This window comes from Martes martes (genome assembly GCF_963455335.1).
Source record: "Martes martes genome assembly, chromosome: 7".
Classification (NCBI taxonomy): Eukaryota; Metazoa; Chordata; class Mammalia; order Carnivora; family Mustelidae; genus Martes; species Martes martes.
Window position 1 is genome coordinate 23,659,033 of NC_137894.1, and position 16,768 is coordinate 23,675,800.

Genomic DNA, 16,768 nt, shown 5'->3' on the forward strand with positions numbered 1-16,768 from the left:
ATGTCACACTGTTCCCTGTGCTGAGAGGCTGATACGGGCTAAATGTGTCCCCTTACCCCCATAATTCATAGATTGAAGCCCTAACCCTCACTGTGATGGCATTAGGTGGGAAGGTGGAATACTCATGAATGAGGTTAATGCCCTTAAAATAAGGGACATAAGAGAGATGATCTCCCTCCACCATTCAAGGATACAGAAGGAAGACAGCCACCTGCAAGCCAGTAAGAAAGTCCTTTAATGAACTGAACTGGCCACCACTTTGATATGGGACTTCCAGCCTCCATAACTATGAGAAATCAATGTCTGCTGTTTAAGCTGTCCAGTCTGTGGTATTTTGCTATGACAGCCTGAATGACTAAAATAGACACCACTTTCCTTTCTCCTCCTAGAACAGATGAGTTGGCAGGTGCAGGGAGGGTGGAGTCACGTACATGTATATGAGTGTAATACATGTACAAAAGCATGCATTTCTTAAGTATATCCTATAATGCACTTTCACAAATCACACGCCTAGTGGACCAGCTCTCCAGAAGCCCCCTCCGGGGTAAGTGGCAGTCTTCTCTCTTCCATCTCATGCAGCCTGTGCAGTGTGTTGGACCTGGGACTACCTTTTATTTGAATGCACCAGAAGGCTAAGTGGGAACCTGGGAAGGGCCCAGAAAAGGAGGATGAGATAATGCACCCAAGCTGCCCTCTGCTCTGAATCACAGAGTCCTCATGAGAAGGATGAGGCAGGGGTGTAGGGCTCAAAGTCTGCTTAGGAATAAAACCATGTTATGCTCCATGTTCATCGTGAGCATATTTTTGATAACCCAGGCACTGGAAGGCCATCTGGTCTTGGCCCTTCTCCCATCCCCCAGACCCCTGGTTCTAGGACGGGAAGAAAGGATGTGCTCTAGGTCTCGGGCTCCCTATTTTCACCATCCAACAGAGCTGATATCTACCGAGGGATCCTAAGTATCACTTATGTTGTGGCACATTCCTGGATATCCAAGGAAATGGGGAGGGATGATCATGCCTGCCTCCATGCATTCAAAATGTCTTATTCAAGGGCACCTGGGTGGCATAGTCAGTTAAGTATCCAACTCTTGGTTTTGGCTCAGGTCATGAACTCAGGGTCATGAGATCAAGCCCCGCATCATTGGGCCCCTGTGCTCAACACAGAGCCTCGTTAGAGTTTGTCCCCCTGTGTGTGCTCTCTCTCTAAAAAAAATCTTGTTCATACTTAATAACAACAATGGTTATGGAATAATCATAATGATGGCTAACCCTGATGAATTATTGATTGCCAGGCAAAAGTTTCTGCAACATCCCTAACATGTGACTACTACAATTATCCCCACCATACAGATGCAGGAAGCAAAGGTGAGAGAGATTAGTTAGCAATGCAAGGGCTATAGTATTCCATACACAGTATGTCTCATGCTCCAAACCTCTGACCTGTACGGCTGCTCTAGAACTTACACTGTGGAACACAGCTTTGTGTGTAATTCAGCCAGTTACCCACCCTTCACTAGACAACAGCTTCCTAGAGGGGCCTTGTAACTCCCCACCTTTGTATACCGGCTGCTCAGCCAGAGCTCCTTGATAAATGTCCCCTGAGGAAAAAAAAAAAAGCAGGGACGGACTCAGAGATAAATTTAGTCCTTTGGGGAAAACCTAACACCTTGAAAATAAAGCACCTTCATTTCAGGAGCTAACTGGCCAAACTAATGGGCCTTGACTGGGTTGCGGATCCTAACCTCTACGTGCAGCTTTGAATCAAACATAGAATATTATTGAACTCAGAAAGACAATTATGTAAAGTATGTCTATCTCAGCATGAAATATGGCTGGGGATAAAGAGTATCTGAGGATAAAGTATTTGAGCTGAGGATAAAGATAAAACTCAGGGAAGAGTCCTTTAAAAATTACCTGGAAGTGGTCTTTCTTCAGCTCTTTAAGGTAGCTTATTAGCAGTAGAATCTACGCGACTTGGAGTAAATGCCACCTCTCTACAGCCTGAGCCTCGGGAGCACCTGGCATTTTGAGTGTTATAACAGGGTAGGTAGTAGGGTTCAAGCTAGTGCCACCATGTTTCACTGTGAACAAACGTCAGGTGGCCTTTCATGCGAGAGGAGTTCCAGATGACATCTGGAAAAACAAACAGGAACGCCGGGGAAAGGGAACAGAATGTTGTCCTTTGAATTAAGGCTCTTGGCCAGAACAGTATGGAAAAGGAAATTTCAAGCACACAGTATAAGTGGTGACCCTTCTTTTATAGTTCTCTGATGTTATTTAATATAAGAACCTAAATGAAAAGATTTAGAGGCAGTGTTTGGCCGTGGGCTTATTAAAAATATAAATGGCTTGGGGCACCTGGGTGGCTCAGTGGGTTAAGCCTCTGCCTTCGGCTCATGTCATGATCTCAGGGTCCTGGGATCGAGCCCAGCATCGGGCTCTCTGCTCAGCGGGGAGCCTGCTTCCCTCTCTCTCTCTCTTTTTCTGCCTGCCTTTCTGCCTACTTGTGATCTCTCTCTGTCAAATAAATAAATAATGTCTTAAAAAATGTATATCTATATAAACGGCTTACTTTACATTTCTTAAAAATGAATCAGAGGAGTTGGAGCACAGTGTCTGTGGATAAAGCTGTGGTGAACACTAAGGTGGTGGCTCTCCTATCCTCCAGCTCAGGCTGGCTCCTCATCTGAACCATAAATAGCCCAGGCTGCAGGAGATGCTAAGTGTTTAACAACCAGCTAGCAGGAGGGAAGCTGATTTGTTGCATTTTCCCATTTCTGTAGTACAAATACACCCACCTTGGCTGATGTCAAGCTACCAACAGCATCAAAAAGCTATGCAAAATTCCTGAAAATTATGCAAAACAACAAAAGGTGACTGCAAAATTACTGAAAATGTATGGAGAGGCTCTCACCAGCAGGCATGACCAGACTCCAGCACACTGATGGTGCCCACTGTGGGCACTCCAGTAGTTTCAGTAGTTCCTGACTCACCTCAGAGCCATCTGACACACCCCTGGAGATAAACATCCACTCAGGATGACAGCAGAATGTGGCTGAATCAAGATTCTGAAAAATTTCTACTATTCCAGCCCCCACAGAAAAAAATAACTGGAATAGGGTTAAGTAAAAACCCTTACTTTTAGATGCTTACATAGTTGCCCAAGCAAAAATAACAGAATCCAAGCTAGAAAGCAATTCCCCTGAAAATGATCTAGGAAGGTGAGTTGATCTCAAGTTCAGTATGAACTTAGGGTCCATCAAAAATTCAGGACATGCTAACAGAGATAACAGCATGGAGGCTAAGGGAGGTGATGGATGGATGCCCAACCACCAGAGGGAGTCTATACAGAAGACGCCAGCCAGGCTGTAAACATATGTGAAGGCAGTAACCTCAGACTCATCATCCACCATGTGTTGCTGAGTACTAGACCCTGTGCTTGGACCTCATTAGTGCTTCGCTTGGCACCCCCTTTGTTCATCCCCGCAGGATTATTACCCGGCAGCCGAGAGACTGGGATGCCAAAAAGACAGTGTCACTTGCCCAGGGTCTCATGGTTACTAGGGGACAGAGCCAGAACTGGACAACCAAGCCAAGGCTTGTAGACTCTGAAAGAAGGAAAAGTAGGGGTGCCCAAAAATACAGGTGGACAGTGTGGGGACTCACAGCCAAGTCCTCAAACAGTTAAGGTCTCACCCTCTGGAAAAGGGAAGCGGTTCCATCTGCCTTGCCCCCCAGAGCGGGACCAGTGCCCACACGAAGAAAGGGCTGGGGAAGCAAATTTTACTCCATTCAAGAGTCAGAGCTCTCCAGGGAGAGTGCCCTGCAGTGAAGGGACAGAGAAGTAAGACAGGTACAACCTGTCTATGGGCCAGGAAGACCAGCAGAAACCCCTGCCTATCCCACAGGTAAGATCAACAGTGTCTTCTGGAGAAGTATGTTCTAGATATGAATAGTCCTAGTGCAGTAAATCAAAACCTGGCAGGCTAGAAAAAGCACAGCTGTCTTCCAAGAGTTTCATTTAATCACCGCCCCCCCCCCCCAAATACTGCTCATGAGGTCTCTGCGCATCTAGATCTTGGGGCTTTTTTGAGCAGTGCATGCCTGCCTATAAGACAGCACAGGCAAAAAATAATTTTATATGAAATGTGTCTGTTATGCTATGGAACATATTAATCATTATATTAGATACGCATATACAGATATATAGGTAGCCCAATTCTTTCATCCAGGGAACAAGACCAAATGAATTACAGCCTTTCTGTATTAAATGGAGAGGGATGAACTCCAGGTTCTCCATGCCCCAGATATACCATCTGACTACGGGAACCACGGGATGGGCTGTGTACTGATCACAATCCATTCCTGGTGTGGTCACAGAGAGCACATATACAAAGACTCAGCTAATTTAATACAGACTTAATATTAAATATTTTAAATATTAAAATAAATATTCTTACAAATGCTAATATGACCACAGTAGCAAATGGGCACATTTTAGCAAAAATGAGCTCGTTTTCTTTTCATCCAAATTGAATCTATGAAACATTCATAAGATGTAAAGTGCAGCCATTTCTGGAGTCCAACAGTTTCTTTTTGTGTCAGGGGTAGGAGGTGGAGTGAGCCCTCATCTCTATTTTTGGTGGGAAAGCAGGGTTTAGGGGGAGGCAAGTCAGGTGTCACTGGGTGCCTGGTGGGACACATGTAATATCACAGAGACAGGCTGTGGTGTGAATGTTCTATCAGGGGTGGCTGGGCCTGGGGGCCGTGCTAGCATCAGACCAGGCAGCTCCTGAAACACGCCCGGCAAGTGCAGAGCTGCCAGTGACTAGAGCCATGTCAGGACCCCATCCAGGACTGTCTCTGCAAATTCCACACTGCTTGGTGCAACTCTTGCCCATGTGCATAATTACCCAACAGATGCAAATTCGTTTCCAGGCGAATGGCAGACTGGAAAAGCAGCTCCTCGCGGTTGTCCAGGGAAGATTCTGCTTCTAAGTGGCTTTGCAACCAACAGGCATACTCTTCTTCACTCAGAACCTATGTGAGACACACTGGTGAGTGCCGCACAGGCGTCGAGCACCGTGAGGGTGGCGGTCAGCACCCTTGCTTCTGTGGCGATGATGCCCACTCACCCTCTTGGCGATGCACAAGGTACGCAGGCCTTCCACGGCATACAGGTTGAGGTAGTTCTGAGTCTTGCTTCGGATTTTCTTTTGATGCCTTCCTCTGGCGTCATCTAGGTTGGGGTAGAAGCAGAAATACAGGTAAGTAGGAACAACAGAATCCAGTGGTTGGTGGACCGCTCCACAAACCTCAGGCAGCTTTGCATGGTGTTGAAACAACTTTGCACGTGCAGCCCACAAGAGAGGCCAGCACCACCCCAGAGGCTCCAGCCCGGAAGCTCCTCTCATCCAGCTTTCGGCTAGCTTTCCATGAAAACAGCCATGTTTTGGAGGCCTGAAAGTAGTCATACTCACAGACACGGAAAGTGGAACAGGGGTGCCAGGGTGGAGGCGGGGGGCGGGGGAGACAAGAGGAACTGTCCAGTGGGTAACGAGTTTGCTTTGCAAGGTAAAGTTCTGGCGATCTGTTGACCAGCTATGTGAATCCACTTAACACTACTGTATTGAGATGGTAAATTTTAGGTCACGTGAGTTCCTTTTTTTTTTTTTTTACCACAATTACAAAGAAAAAGCTAAGTCCACTAGTAAGAGTTCTCTAAACACGCGCCCCTTTCTGCTTCCTGTAGACACAGCTGAGTAGACTTACTGCTTAATTAGCAAACTTCGGAAGTGTTGACTCAGAGCCTCACCCGACTGTGGCATCCACGACAAGGTGACACACACTTTCCCAAGTAGACCATTTCCATGGATCGCCAAGTATGTGTGGAAAGGCATAACGCACTTTGGTTTGTGCATGATGAAAGTATATGATGCCTGGGCCTCAGGGTCAGTGCTCTAGCTGGCTGCATTTAGAACTGCATTTTGTTGCAGTGCATTAAGCAGGAATGTCACAAGAGCATTCTTCCCTTGTGACTTACTCCCACAACCTCCAGTAAGAGACACATGTGGAGCCCTCCACACCACTAGATTCACCCTGGGTCTATGTCATCACGTGTAAGTAGTATACATGTTTCACATAAAATTTAAATTAAAGCTGTTATTTTAAAAAGAACCACATCATATTTCTGACTGTTACTAATGACATTTGTTGAAATGAGACGCTCATATAAACAAAGAATTATTAGAGATTTTATTTACTTGTCGGAGAGAGAAAGAGAGAGAGAGAGCACAAGCAGGGGGAGTGGCAGTCTCCCGCCTGAGCAAGGAGCCCGACGCGGGACTCAATCCCAAAACCCTGGGATCATGACCTGAGCAGAAGGCAAACGCTTAACCGGCCGAGCCACCCAGATGTCCCTAAACAAAGCTTTATTAGGAGTGATCTGGTGGTGTCCATTGGCCCAGGAGGTGGATGTAAACAAAGATACATACTCTTCCAGTTTGTGAAAAATTGTACTTTAATAAAAAGTGCAGTTTCTATCCCCAGAACACCAGTAGTATTACCAGACAAAATATAAGATGTGCAAATATCACATAAGACATACTTTTACTAAAAATAATGTGTTTTTCATCTGAAATCCAAATTTTACTCAGCATTCAATATATTTTGTTTGCTAAATCTGGCAACTCTACTTCCACCCTGGTCTACGACAGGCTGTCTACTACCTGAGTCAGGTCCTGGACCTGGGAGAAACACTTTCACCTCTCAGACATGTGTCTCCATAAAGAAGATGGCAGCCCCGAGGGCCTAAAACATTGGTTCTGGGGCAAAAAAAAAAAAAAAAAAAAAAGTCCAGAAATAATTTTACTTATATACCTAAAACATACTTAGGTACGGATATATAGACAGTACATAAACAAATATACAGCATATCTGTGGCATTAAAATGTCACAGGGAGATAATTTAAAAATGTCTAAAAAGGCTCCTTAAAGGAGCAATAATGAAAAAAAGAGAGAGGGGAAACACTAAACACTGCCCTTGATTGCTTTGCTTTAGGAATTTAAATTTCCTGAAAAGATGACACTCAAAAGATGACATCTTAATTTTGACTACCATTTTACTCCTGATATTGTGGTAACAATCCTCAGAAGGGGATAACAACAGTATTCCAGATGTTGACTATTATTTGAGCAAAGACGCATCTATCTGAGGGCCTTTGGAATTAGAATAATAACAATATGGTACTTTGGTTCTCCAGAGAGGGGAGGGGAAGACTGCACTCTAGGAAAGCAGCAGCATGCAGGGGCTGAGACTGAGCACTTGGTCAAAACAGACCTGATGAGCTAGCGGAAGCAGGCCAGGCAGCTCAGCACGCTGGGTGCCCTGGATGAGTGTGGGATCCCACAGGCAGCCATGCGGAGCTGCTCTGTACAGGGCCACCCACAGCAGATCCTGGGACAGAGCCCACCCAGCCCTTCAGGGGGAGAAGCAGCAACTGCCCTGCCTCATCCCTTCACTCCTCCAGACTTGCAGACACAGCCTGCTCTGCCACTTGAGGTAAGACCTTGCTTCTGATTCTTACTTGACCTCTCCCTTGTAGTTTCCCACCACACCAGTGATTGCACAGTCACTGGGAAGAGCCAATGTTAGGGTTTGTGGGATTGGTTCTTTGTGAATGCTGGGATAGGTCTATATTCTGATGGAGGGGCCAAGATGGTAGAAAAAACTCAAGCTCAAAGTGGATGAGCACCAAGGAGCTGGGGGCACCTGCAAAGAGTATATTGGGCAATGTCCTAGAAAGCAAACCCACGGACTCCCAGAGCTATGTGGTCAGCCTGGCTCTCCTGCACTCATCTCAGACTACAGGCATTCTAACAGTCCCACTGCGTTTTAAGTGATACTCACGCAATATCAGCCTCTTCTTTCTGATATTCCATAAGCAACGCAGATCCCATGTGGCTTTTCTATTTATGGTAGTAGGAAGAATTCTGGATCTGCAACACAGCTGCCTGGGTCATGAGCGACATCATGGGCAGAAGTGGAACCAATGCTACCCAGAGCCTTCTGGTGGGTGGTGGCAGCCTAAGGAGCCCACGGAGAAGGTCTCTGAAGCCACATCTGGGTGCTGGTTGGGGAAGGATTGGGAGGGTATGCACATCAAACAGTAACAGCTCCCATCCATCTTTAAAGATGACTCCCACGTCACTGACTTCAAAATGCAGAAGGAGTGAAAGGAAGCCTACTCCGGCTCTGGCTGAGCAGTACAGTAGGACACTGCAGCAGAGTCCCTACCAGAGCATGGCTGGAAATGCTCTAAGGACATTCTCAGAGGAAAATGGCCACTCTGACTCATGATTTTGACATGTGGTCTAAAATGCTCAATGTGGTATCTCCGTTTCTTCTATACTTGCGTCAAATTTATTTCTCTTATAGGGAGATTCATCTTGGCCAGGTGGTAGAACAAGAAGGTGAATTCCCTTCCTTGTTCATGCATGCATTTACTGATTTACTCAATAGCAGCATGCTAGGTGGTGGGCTACTCTCCGTAGTCTGGAATCTGGAGACCGGAGTCTGGAGCAGTCTGGGTGTTTGTGTTTTAAACAGCACACCACGTGGCAACTGGACCACACCTCAAGCAAGTGAATCTTAAGGGGAAGGAACCAGAGAAAAGGGAAAGGAACCTAAACTTATACTCTGTACTTAACATCAGACCAGACACTGTGCTAGGGGCTTGGACAGGGGCTTCCTATGAGGTCCACATCCTGATTTCCTTTGTGTGGAGGGGAAACAGAAGCAAACAATGTAAGTGACTTATCCAGGGTCATTCTACCCGTAAATGTAGACCTGGGATTTGAACAGATGTCTGTAGGTACAGGGGTGGGGTGGAGTCCCTGCTTTTTACCTGATCCCACACAATGTCCAAGACACAGTCGTGTCCTAAGAACACAATACACTCTAACACAGTCACATCCCAAATCAGCATAGTCTCCTCTTCTCTTTTACTGGTAAAAGTGTTAAATCTCTTTGAAAAAAGATCTTAAAGATCTGAAGGAATCCGGAGGAGAATACTTGTGTGCCTACCTCATTTTATCACCAGCACACAGGCACAGCAGTGCTCTGCAAGTCTGCTCCTTTCCACACCCAACCACCCCACAAAGTAGAAGCTGAATGATTTACACATACTGCCAGGGTGTCACCAGTGGATATCTTCAAAGTGACCTCCCAAGGTGAAAGCTCCTCTCTTGAGAATCCAATGGGGTCTTGGAACCTCCTGAATCTTAAGTTGCTGGATGTCTACATGTAGCTCTTCCCTGTCCCAACCTATCTGACCTGCACACTGCTTGGAAATTCCCAGAATAAGGTGGAGAGCTACACAAACGGTTTATTTATTTATTTATTTTTTAAAGATTTTTATTTATTTGACAGACAGATCACAAGTAGTCAGAGAGGCAGGCAGAGAGAGAGAGAGGAGGAAGCAGGTCCCCGCTGAGCAGAGAGCCCGATGCGGGGCTCGATCCCAGGACCCCGAGACCATGACCTGAGCCGAAGGCAGAGGCTTTAACCCACTGAGCCACCCAGGTGCTCCACAAACGGTTTATTTTTAATTTGTCCCTCTCAATGCCATGGTTTGAGCAATGTGTAACTAGAGCAATGTCATGCTTTTAAGTGTCTCTTTCATGGTGGAAAAGATGGAAGGCTTTGCTTCTTCTTAGCTACAGTTATCTAGATATGGGTAATAATTTCCTTCCAGAGACCTGCAGGAGATGGACAGTAGCAGAGGAGGTGAGCACAAGAGCAAAGCTACATTGGGGCTGCAGGGTTAGGTGGAGGGGGCTATGAGGCTCCCCAGCCTGCAGAGAGTCTCCCAGCAAACCCCCAACCCTGACCTTGAAGTTGACTATGAGTGGTAGGAGTTGTTTGTTTGCACTTTGTCTAGAAATTTGAGGCTGCTTCCTCATTTAAAAGAGTGATCTGCCAGGGGCGCCTGGGTGGCTCAGTGTGTTAAGCCTCTGCCTTGGGCTCAGGTCATGATCCCAGCGTCCTGGGATCGAGCCCCGCATCGGGCTCTCTGCTCGGCGGGGAGCCTGCTTCCCCCCCCCCCCTCTGCCTGCCTCTCTGCCTACTTGTGATCTCTCTCTCTCTGTCAAATAAATAAATAAAATTAAAAAAAAAAATAAAAGAGTGATCTGCCAGCAAAGTACAAGTGTGATGACTGCTGCAGCCTTCTTGGTTGCTCTTTTGTCCCTTGCACAGCTCAGTACAGTCTCTGGCCCTCTCTATATGGGGGGTCCTACTTGCCACCCTGTCCTACCATCCTACCCTTGTTTGCTTGTGCTACTCCAGGCCTTTTACCTTATTCATGACTTGATGTATGTGGTAAAATCTGAAATACAGTGGCCCGTTAAATTATCTTTCATGAAAGGCTGTGGAATAGCACAAAGATGATTTTTTTTAAACAGTAGAATTAAATCTGCACAGATAATTGCCATAGCTGTTTTTCTTTTGTGCAGATACAAAATCAGATTTCAGAATAAAGGAGGCTTATAAAATGTATTTGGAAGCTTTCCTTCCTCTTCTCTTTTTTAGAACAGTTTGAGGAGAATAGGTATTACTTCTTCTTTAAAGGTTAGGCAGAATTCACCTATGAATCCATCTGGTCCTGGACTTTTATTTTTCAGTAGTTTTTTGATTACCAATTCAAATTTGCTACTATTAGTCTGTTCAGATTTTCTAGTTCTTCTTGAAATAGAAAATTTTCTATTTCTTTTTGAAACAGAAAATTTTCTATTTCTATTTTCTATAGAAAATCCTTCTATTTCTTCTTCAATTTAAGAAGATTGTACGTTGCTAAAATTTCATCTATTTCTTCTAGGTTGTCTAATTTGCTGGCATATAATTTTTTCGTATTTCTGTGGTGTTACTTTTTATTTCTCCTTTCTTGTTTCTGGTTTTGTTTATTTGGGTCCTTTATTTTCTCATTGATGAACCTGGCTAAGGGTTTTATCAATTTTGTTTATCTTTTTCAAAAGAGCAAGCTCTTTGTTTCAAATACTTTTTTCCACTGTTTTTTTGTTTGTTTTTTTGTTTTGTTTTGGTCTATATGTCATTTATTTTTGCTATGGTCTTTATTATTTCCTTCCTTCTACTCCTCTTGGTCTTTGTTCTTCTTTACTAATTCCTTTAGGTGTAAGGTTACACTGTTGGAGCTTTTTCTTGTTTTTTTTTGGTAGGCCTCCATTGCTGTGTATTTCCTCTTATGGTCCCCTTTGCTGCATCCCATAGGTTTTAGACCGCTGTATTTTCATTTTCTTTCTTTCTTTCTTTTTTTTTTTTTTTCATTTTCATTTGTCTCCGTGTACTTTCTGGTTTCCTCTTAGGTTGCTTAGCTTCGTATTGTTTAGCTTCCACGTGTTTGTGTTTTCCTTCATTGTCTTTTTTTCCCCTCAATAAATGGTGGGAAAATTGGACAGCCACATGCAGAAGAACGAAACTGGACTATCCTACATCATATACACAAATAAACTCAGAATGGATTAAAGACTTAAAATGGAGACCTGAAACCATAAAAATCCTAGAAGAGAACATAGGCAGTGATTTCTCTGACATTGGCCATAGCAACATTTTTCTAGTAGGTCTCCTGAAATAAAAACCCCAAAACAAACAAACAAAAAATGAAAACAAACAAGAACCCAAAACAAACAAAAAAACAAAACAAACAAACAACCAAAAAAACTATTGGGATTACATTAAAATAAAACCCTTCTGCACAGCAAAGGAAACAATCAACGAAAGTAAAAGGCAACCTACAGAAAGACACAATGAAGAAAACTCTTGGAATGCAAAATCAGCCTATGAATCGGATTCTATGTCCACTCTAACATGGAACCCCTGGGGTGGAAAGGCAAATCCTGCCCTCTGGTGGGTTATCGCCATGAAAAGCTGTCCAAACTGTTTTCAGAGACATGTTTACAAACTGGGAGGCAACAGCTCTGCCAAGGGAAAAGGATTTCATCTGCAGCGATCCTCCAGGACACTTTTCCACAAGGAAGTGGGGCTGCACTTGGGAGCCAGGAGTCCTGTTCTGAGGCACTGAGATTACAGTGAAAGGATTATGGAAGTGAAGTATTCTCTAGCTCCACCCCAGAGCGCTGGAAAAGCTGTACCCTATGGATAGGGCTTCACAGCAGGCCGTGCCTAGAGATGTTTCCTGGATACAACAGACAGGGAGACTGTGGAGGTCAGGCAGCAGAGCCATCTGCCAGCAGCATCCTCACCGCCATCCCACCTCTCCCCCCTGGAGGTCAGATGTGTAAGGCTTCACCCTCCGAGTAGAGAGGAAGGGTGACCAGGTTTAGAAATGGGAACCTAGACCATTGTAAGGCCCAGAAGCATGTGTATCTAGAAGGAGGTTCAAGCAAGCCCTTCTCCTGGATAAATTTCCACTAACACCAATGGTTTTCAAATTCCTCTTTTTTAATACAGAAGTTATATGGAACTCTGGTACACAAAAGAAACTGAGAGGGAGCTGCTCTGTGCGAAGGTGGGACAGATGGCAGTGGCTGAGTGGCCAGCAGCCTCCACTACCTAGGCTCTCACTGTGGCCTGAGGCAGCTCCACAACTGGGCTATAAACCATGACCTGGCTTTACAGCCGCCCTGGTCCAGGCAATCACAGAGTAGGAAAGAACATTCTGGAACGTCTAGTCTAAAAGTTCTTAACTTTCATTGTCCAGATTTAAGATGATGCTAGGCCTCACCCCGAGTGACCCCCGACCCCACTGTTCTAAGGTGAGTTCAGGCAGTGAAGCCCTCCATCCCCCACACCTAGTGCATTCTAGTCCAAACTCCTCAAAGGAGGAAAGGGTGATCCAGAGAGGCAAATCTCTGATGGGCATTGCTTTAGAAAAAGCTCAATAAAAACCACTTTACCCATGAGAAGGGACTGAGGGACTGAGGGAAGGGGCTAATTTCTTGGGACTTCCACCTGGACCTGGGGGGGGGGTGCTGCCCAGTGGAGGGGAGCTAGATACCTGAGGAGCAGGGGAGCAAGAGGTCCATGACCACTGAGTCAGCTCCTTTGGTGTAGACATTGATCTCATCGGTGAGGGGGTGCCGGATCACCACTGACATCCTCTTGCGGATGGAGTCGAAGCCCAGTGTGTGCAGGAGCTCAAAGGTGAGCCTGCCCAGGTGGGGCAGCTCCACGGACACCTGGTCATGCAGCCGGTCCACCAGCGCGCAGTTGTAGGCCCGGGCAGCGTACACAAGTGCTGCCTCGTCAGGGCTCTCTGCCTCATAGCGCAGCTCCCGCTCCTGCTCCTGCTCCAGCCCCAGCTTCTGCTCCTGGGCAGTGTGCTCTGGGGCCCAGCTTGCAGCCCCACTGCTATAGCCATTGCTGGTGACGGCTGCGGCTGGCTGGCCCAGCCTCTCCTCCAGCTTGAACAGCGTGCTGTCATTGGGTAGGGTGGACAGAAAGTTGGACCCTGACTTCTGGGCGGCTTTGCTGGTGGCCAGGCTCCCGATGCTGCTGCAGCCTGAGGTCAGGCGGCTCGGTGAGAACCTCCGTAGGAAGTCTTCTATCGTCTTCACAGGGGACTTCACCTCAAATCTCACCCTCACCTGTAAGAGAAGCAGTTGGAGGACACGTGAGGTTCCAGAGGCCTCACCCAAACTGCCACAGTGTACCCCCTCACTTTCCCAGTGGGGGCTCAGAGCACAGAGTTCCCATTCCCCAGATTTTGGAGCATAGGCTAGAAACTGCAAGTAGAGCCAGCATTTCTTCCTTGAGACCATTCTTTGGCCTCTTCCATTTCACTTAAAAATTAGTAATATACATTCTTTTAGAATGATATCACCTGGGTAGCCAGATAGAGGCCCGGGACTGACTCAGGGAGTGTGTGGCTAGCGGTACCTACAGGCTTTGAGACTATCCCCTCTTCTAGCTGTCCCCACACTGCAGTGTCCCACTGCTTTGCAGAAAAGGTTCAGAAGAGCATACCTGTCACTACCTCCTGGCACAAAACCCAGCTTCCCCACCCCACCCAATCCCAAAAAGCATTGACGAAAGACCAGCTTATACAGTCTTTTGAACTGTGTCCATGTAAAATTTAAATAACACTCCCAAACCCAGAAGAAATTTCATAAACAAATTAAATGCTTAGACAAATTCAGGACTCAAACCATTTAGCACATTTTTTTTAAAGCCACAATAAATCACGTATCTTCTAACAAAAATGAAAACAACAAAATGACAGTTATATACATTTGCTAACGTTCCAAAAAGCTCACTGATGGAGCAACAGCAATACTTTATTTAAATGAGTACTGTTTACTAATGCTAGTATAATATGCCTATTTTAAACTTTCTACTAGAAGATGGATCTAGAGCAAATGTTGCAACAAGGAAAAGACTGAATTATAGTTAGTTTTTAATTTTCATCCTTTTCCCCATGTGTCCAAAGTTGTAAGTTATGTAATAGCCTCAGAAAAGTCAGGCATTTGGTAAAGCAGGGAACATGGAACCAATTTTGATAAAGGTGTTTCTTCTTTTTTCCTGTTATGACTTTATTTTTTTTTAATTTTTTTATTTTAATAAACATATAATCCGTTATGACTTTAAATGCGCTATATATTCAAGGGGCAGTTTCAAGCAGTCACACTGGAGCTCCTGCTGGCTCCAAATACCCTGGGAGATAGCACTGATGAGTATGTGGCAAGGGGAGTGCATCCAGAGACCTACTCGTCTGCAGTCAGAGAGTGGGGGATTAAATATTCTGCTCCCTATGTGGAAGGCACTGCGTATGTGACCATCATCACATGCCTCAGTTACACTGAGGTCTCCCTCACTTATTCAGTAGTTGCAACAATGCCGGAGTCTCAGACAGGTCTAACTAGAAACCAGACACTTCTCCAGGGATGCACGCCAGTGGGACTGAATATAGGGCGGTGGAAGAACCCAAAGGCCAGATAAGGGATGCTGGGCAGCTAAGAGGTGAGCTGCACCAGGAAACCCTCTCGCCTAAGGCAGGTGGCGCAATCCTGTGGTCTCCAGGTGGTGGGACCTTGTCCACTCTGAATTCACCAGGCCCCCTGGGGCTTCTGCAGGCCAGTGTGGCAGGAGCAGGAGCATGGGGGCAGGGGGCTGTGTTACTGCCAGATCTGCTGCTGTGAAGAGGGCTGAGAACATTGGTTTACCCCACATCACACACCAATGGCTCCATCCGTGGAAACTGCTAGAAGGGTTGACTCAGGAGGAGGAAAGGGGTCCGGGAGAGTGGGGGGTTGAGGGGCAGGCCTATGGCATGCATCTAGCCCCACAGTATCTTTATTTTTACCCATTTAAAGTTGCTTAGCTTCATTATGCACATCCCTCCTTAGGTGCACCCCGTCCCCCCAACCACACACTGCTCCCAGTAAGTACAGGACTTTCTGAGAACCAGCAGGATTATAAAGGACATGTTTGCACATGAAACTTTACTCTCTTCACAGAAAACCTTATAAGTAACCCCCCAAAAAACCAACTTGGGTATTGCTATGTTTCCACCTCCTTAAGTAACTTCTGATTGTTTTTTGACACTTTTCCTTGAAAGACAATGTTAAAGACCCTTTTCACATCAAATACATTTATTGTGTGCTAAGACCTTCTCTGAGCCCTTCCTCTAAACCCTCACCACTGCCCCCATGTCACAGATAAGGTGCCTAAGGCACAGGAGGGTAATGGCTTGCCCAAAGCCACTCAGCTGGTTGGTAAAGTCAAGATTCAGTTCCAGGAGATTTGTCTGCGCCCCGAGCCTGTCCTGTTCTCTCTCTTGAGAATTGGGAACCCTGAACCTTTTTGTAGATTATGCAGGGCAGCCCCACTCCAGGCCAGGTCGTTATATGCCCCACCCATCATGGGCTCAGAAATTTTTCCTCTCCACTTAGCCCCAATCCCCTTACCTGTCCACCATAGCCTGGGGACAGCACCACAGAACCAGTGAGCTGGCTTGCCCTCCATGAAGCCTGCTGCTAACCTCCCATTAAACCTGAGAGGTGCTCAGCAGTCTTGCTGGAAAGGTTAGACTGACAACAGTGGGCCCACACTGAAGGTCAAAGTCTCGGCTTCACAGAGATACCCCAGAACTTACCTTTTGTCGTGGCTGATCTGGGGATGTGACTACTACTGTATTGCAGATGGTGAGTGCAATGAAGAAGTCGAACACGTCAGAGAGCTCCGGGGACAGGTGGGCCAGCGGGTGTTCCTGGTGCCTTGCAATGGCCAGGCACCTGTCACATTCACTCACCTTCTCAAACAGCTTTGGATCAGGTGTAATGTCTTTCTCCTGGAAGAAGACAGAGAATGAGAGGTGAGTATAACCCAGTGAAAGCGTCTTAGTGCTTGACTGTTTAAGGCACTCTGATTTTATTATAAGCTGTAAAGACACTTTCATCTGACTCACGTACATATGCCATTTTATAGTGATGAATAATGTATAATTGGTAGAAGAATATATGACCTACATATGAAATGAAAAGCATATGTTCTTATATATAACACATGTGTTCTCATTATAAAGTAATACAGCTAAGAATATATTATTCTAACATATCTGACTCAGAGAGACTTGAAAAAGACAGAGGAAAATTTAACAAATCTGTATCACACCACCTCACAGTAATACATACTTTTTGAAACACATACTTCTTTGTCTTCTTCCAGTCTTTTTTCTACACGTTCACATTTAACTTCATCGAATATTTTATAAATTTCATTTTGACATAAACC

General features: G+C 45.6%; 1 protein-coding gene across 1 annotated transcript in view; it reads right to left on the reverse strand.

The window, feature by feature from the left end:
* ATP10A (ATPase phospholipid transporting 10A (putative)) overlaps positions 1-16,768 on the reverse strand; it is a gene marked incomplete at its 5' end in the record, with an annotated part of 107,718 nt that overhangs the window by 20,447 nt on the left and 70,503 nt on the right. The window contains 4 exons of the mRNA XM_080809662.1: positions 4,914-5,040; positions 5,136-5,239; positions 13,035-13,623; positions 16,131-16,325. Of these exons, the coding sequence (XP_080665788.1) occupies positions 4,914-5,040; positions 5,136-5,239; positions 13,035-13,623; positions 16,131-16,325 (1,015 nt within the window). The remainder of the gene's footprint in view (positions 1-4,913; positions 5,041-5,135; positions 5,240-13,034; positions 13,624-16,130; positions 16,326-16,768) is intronic.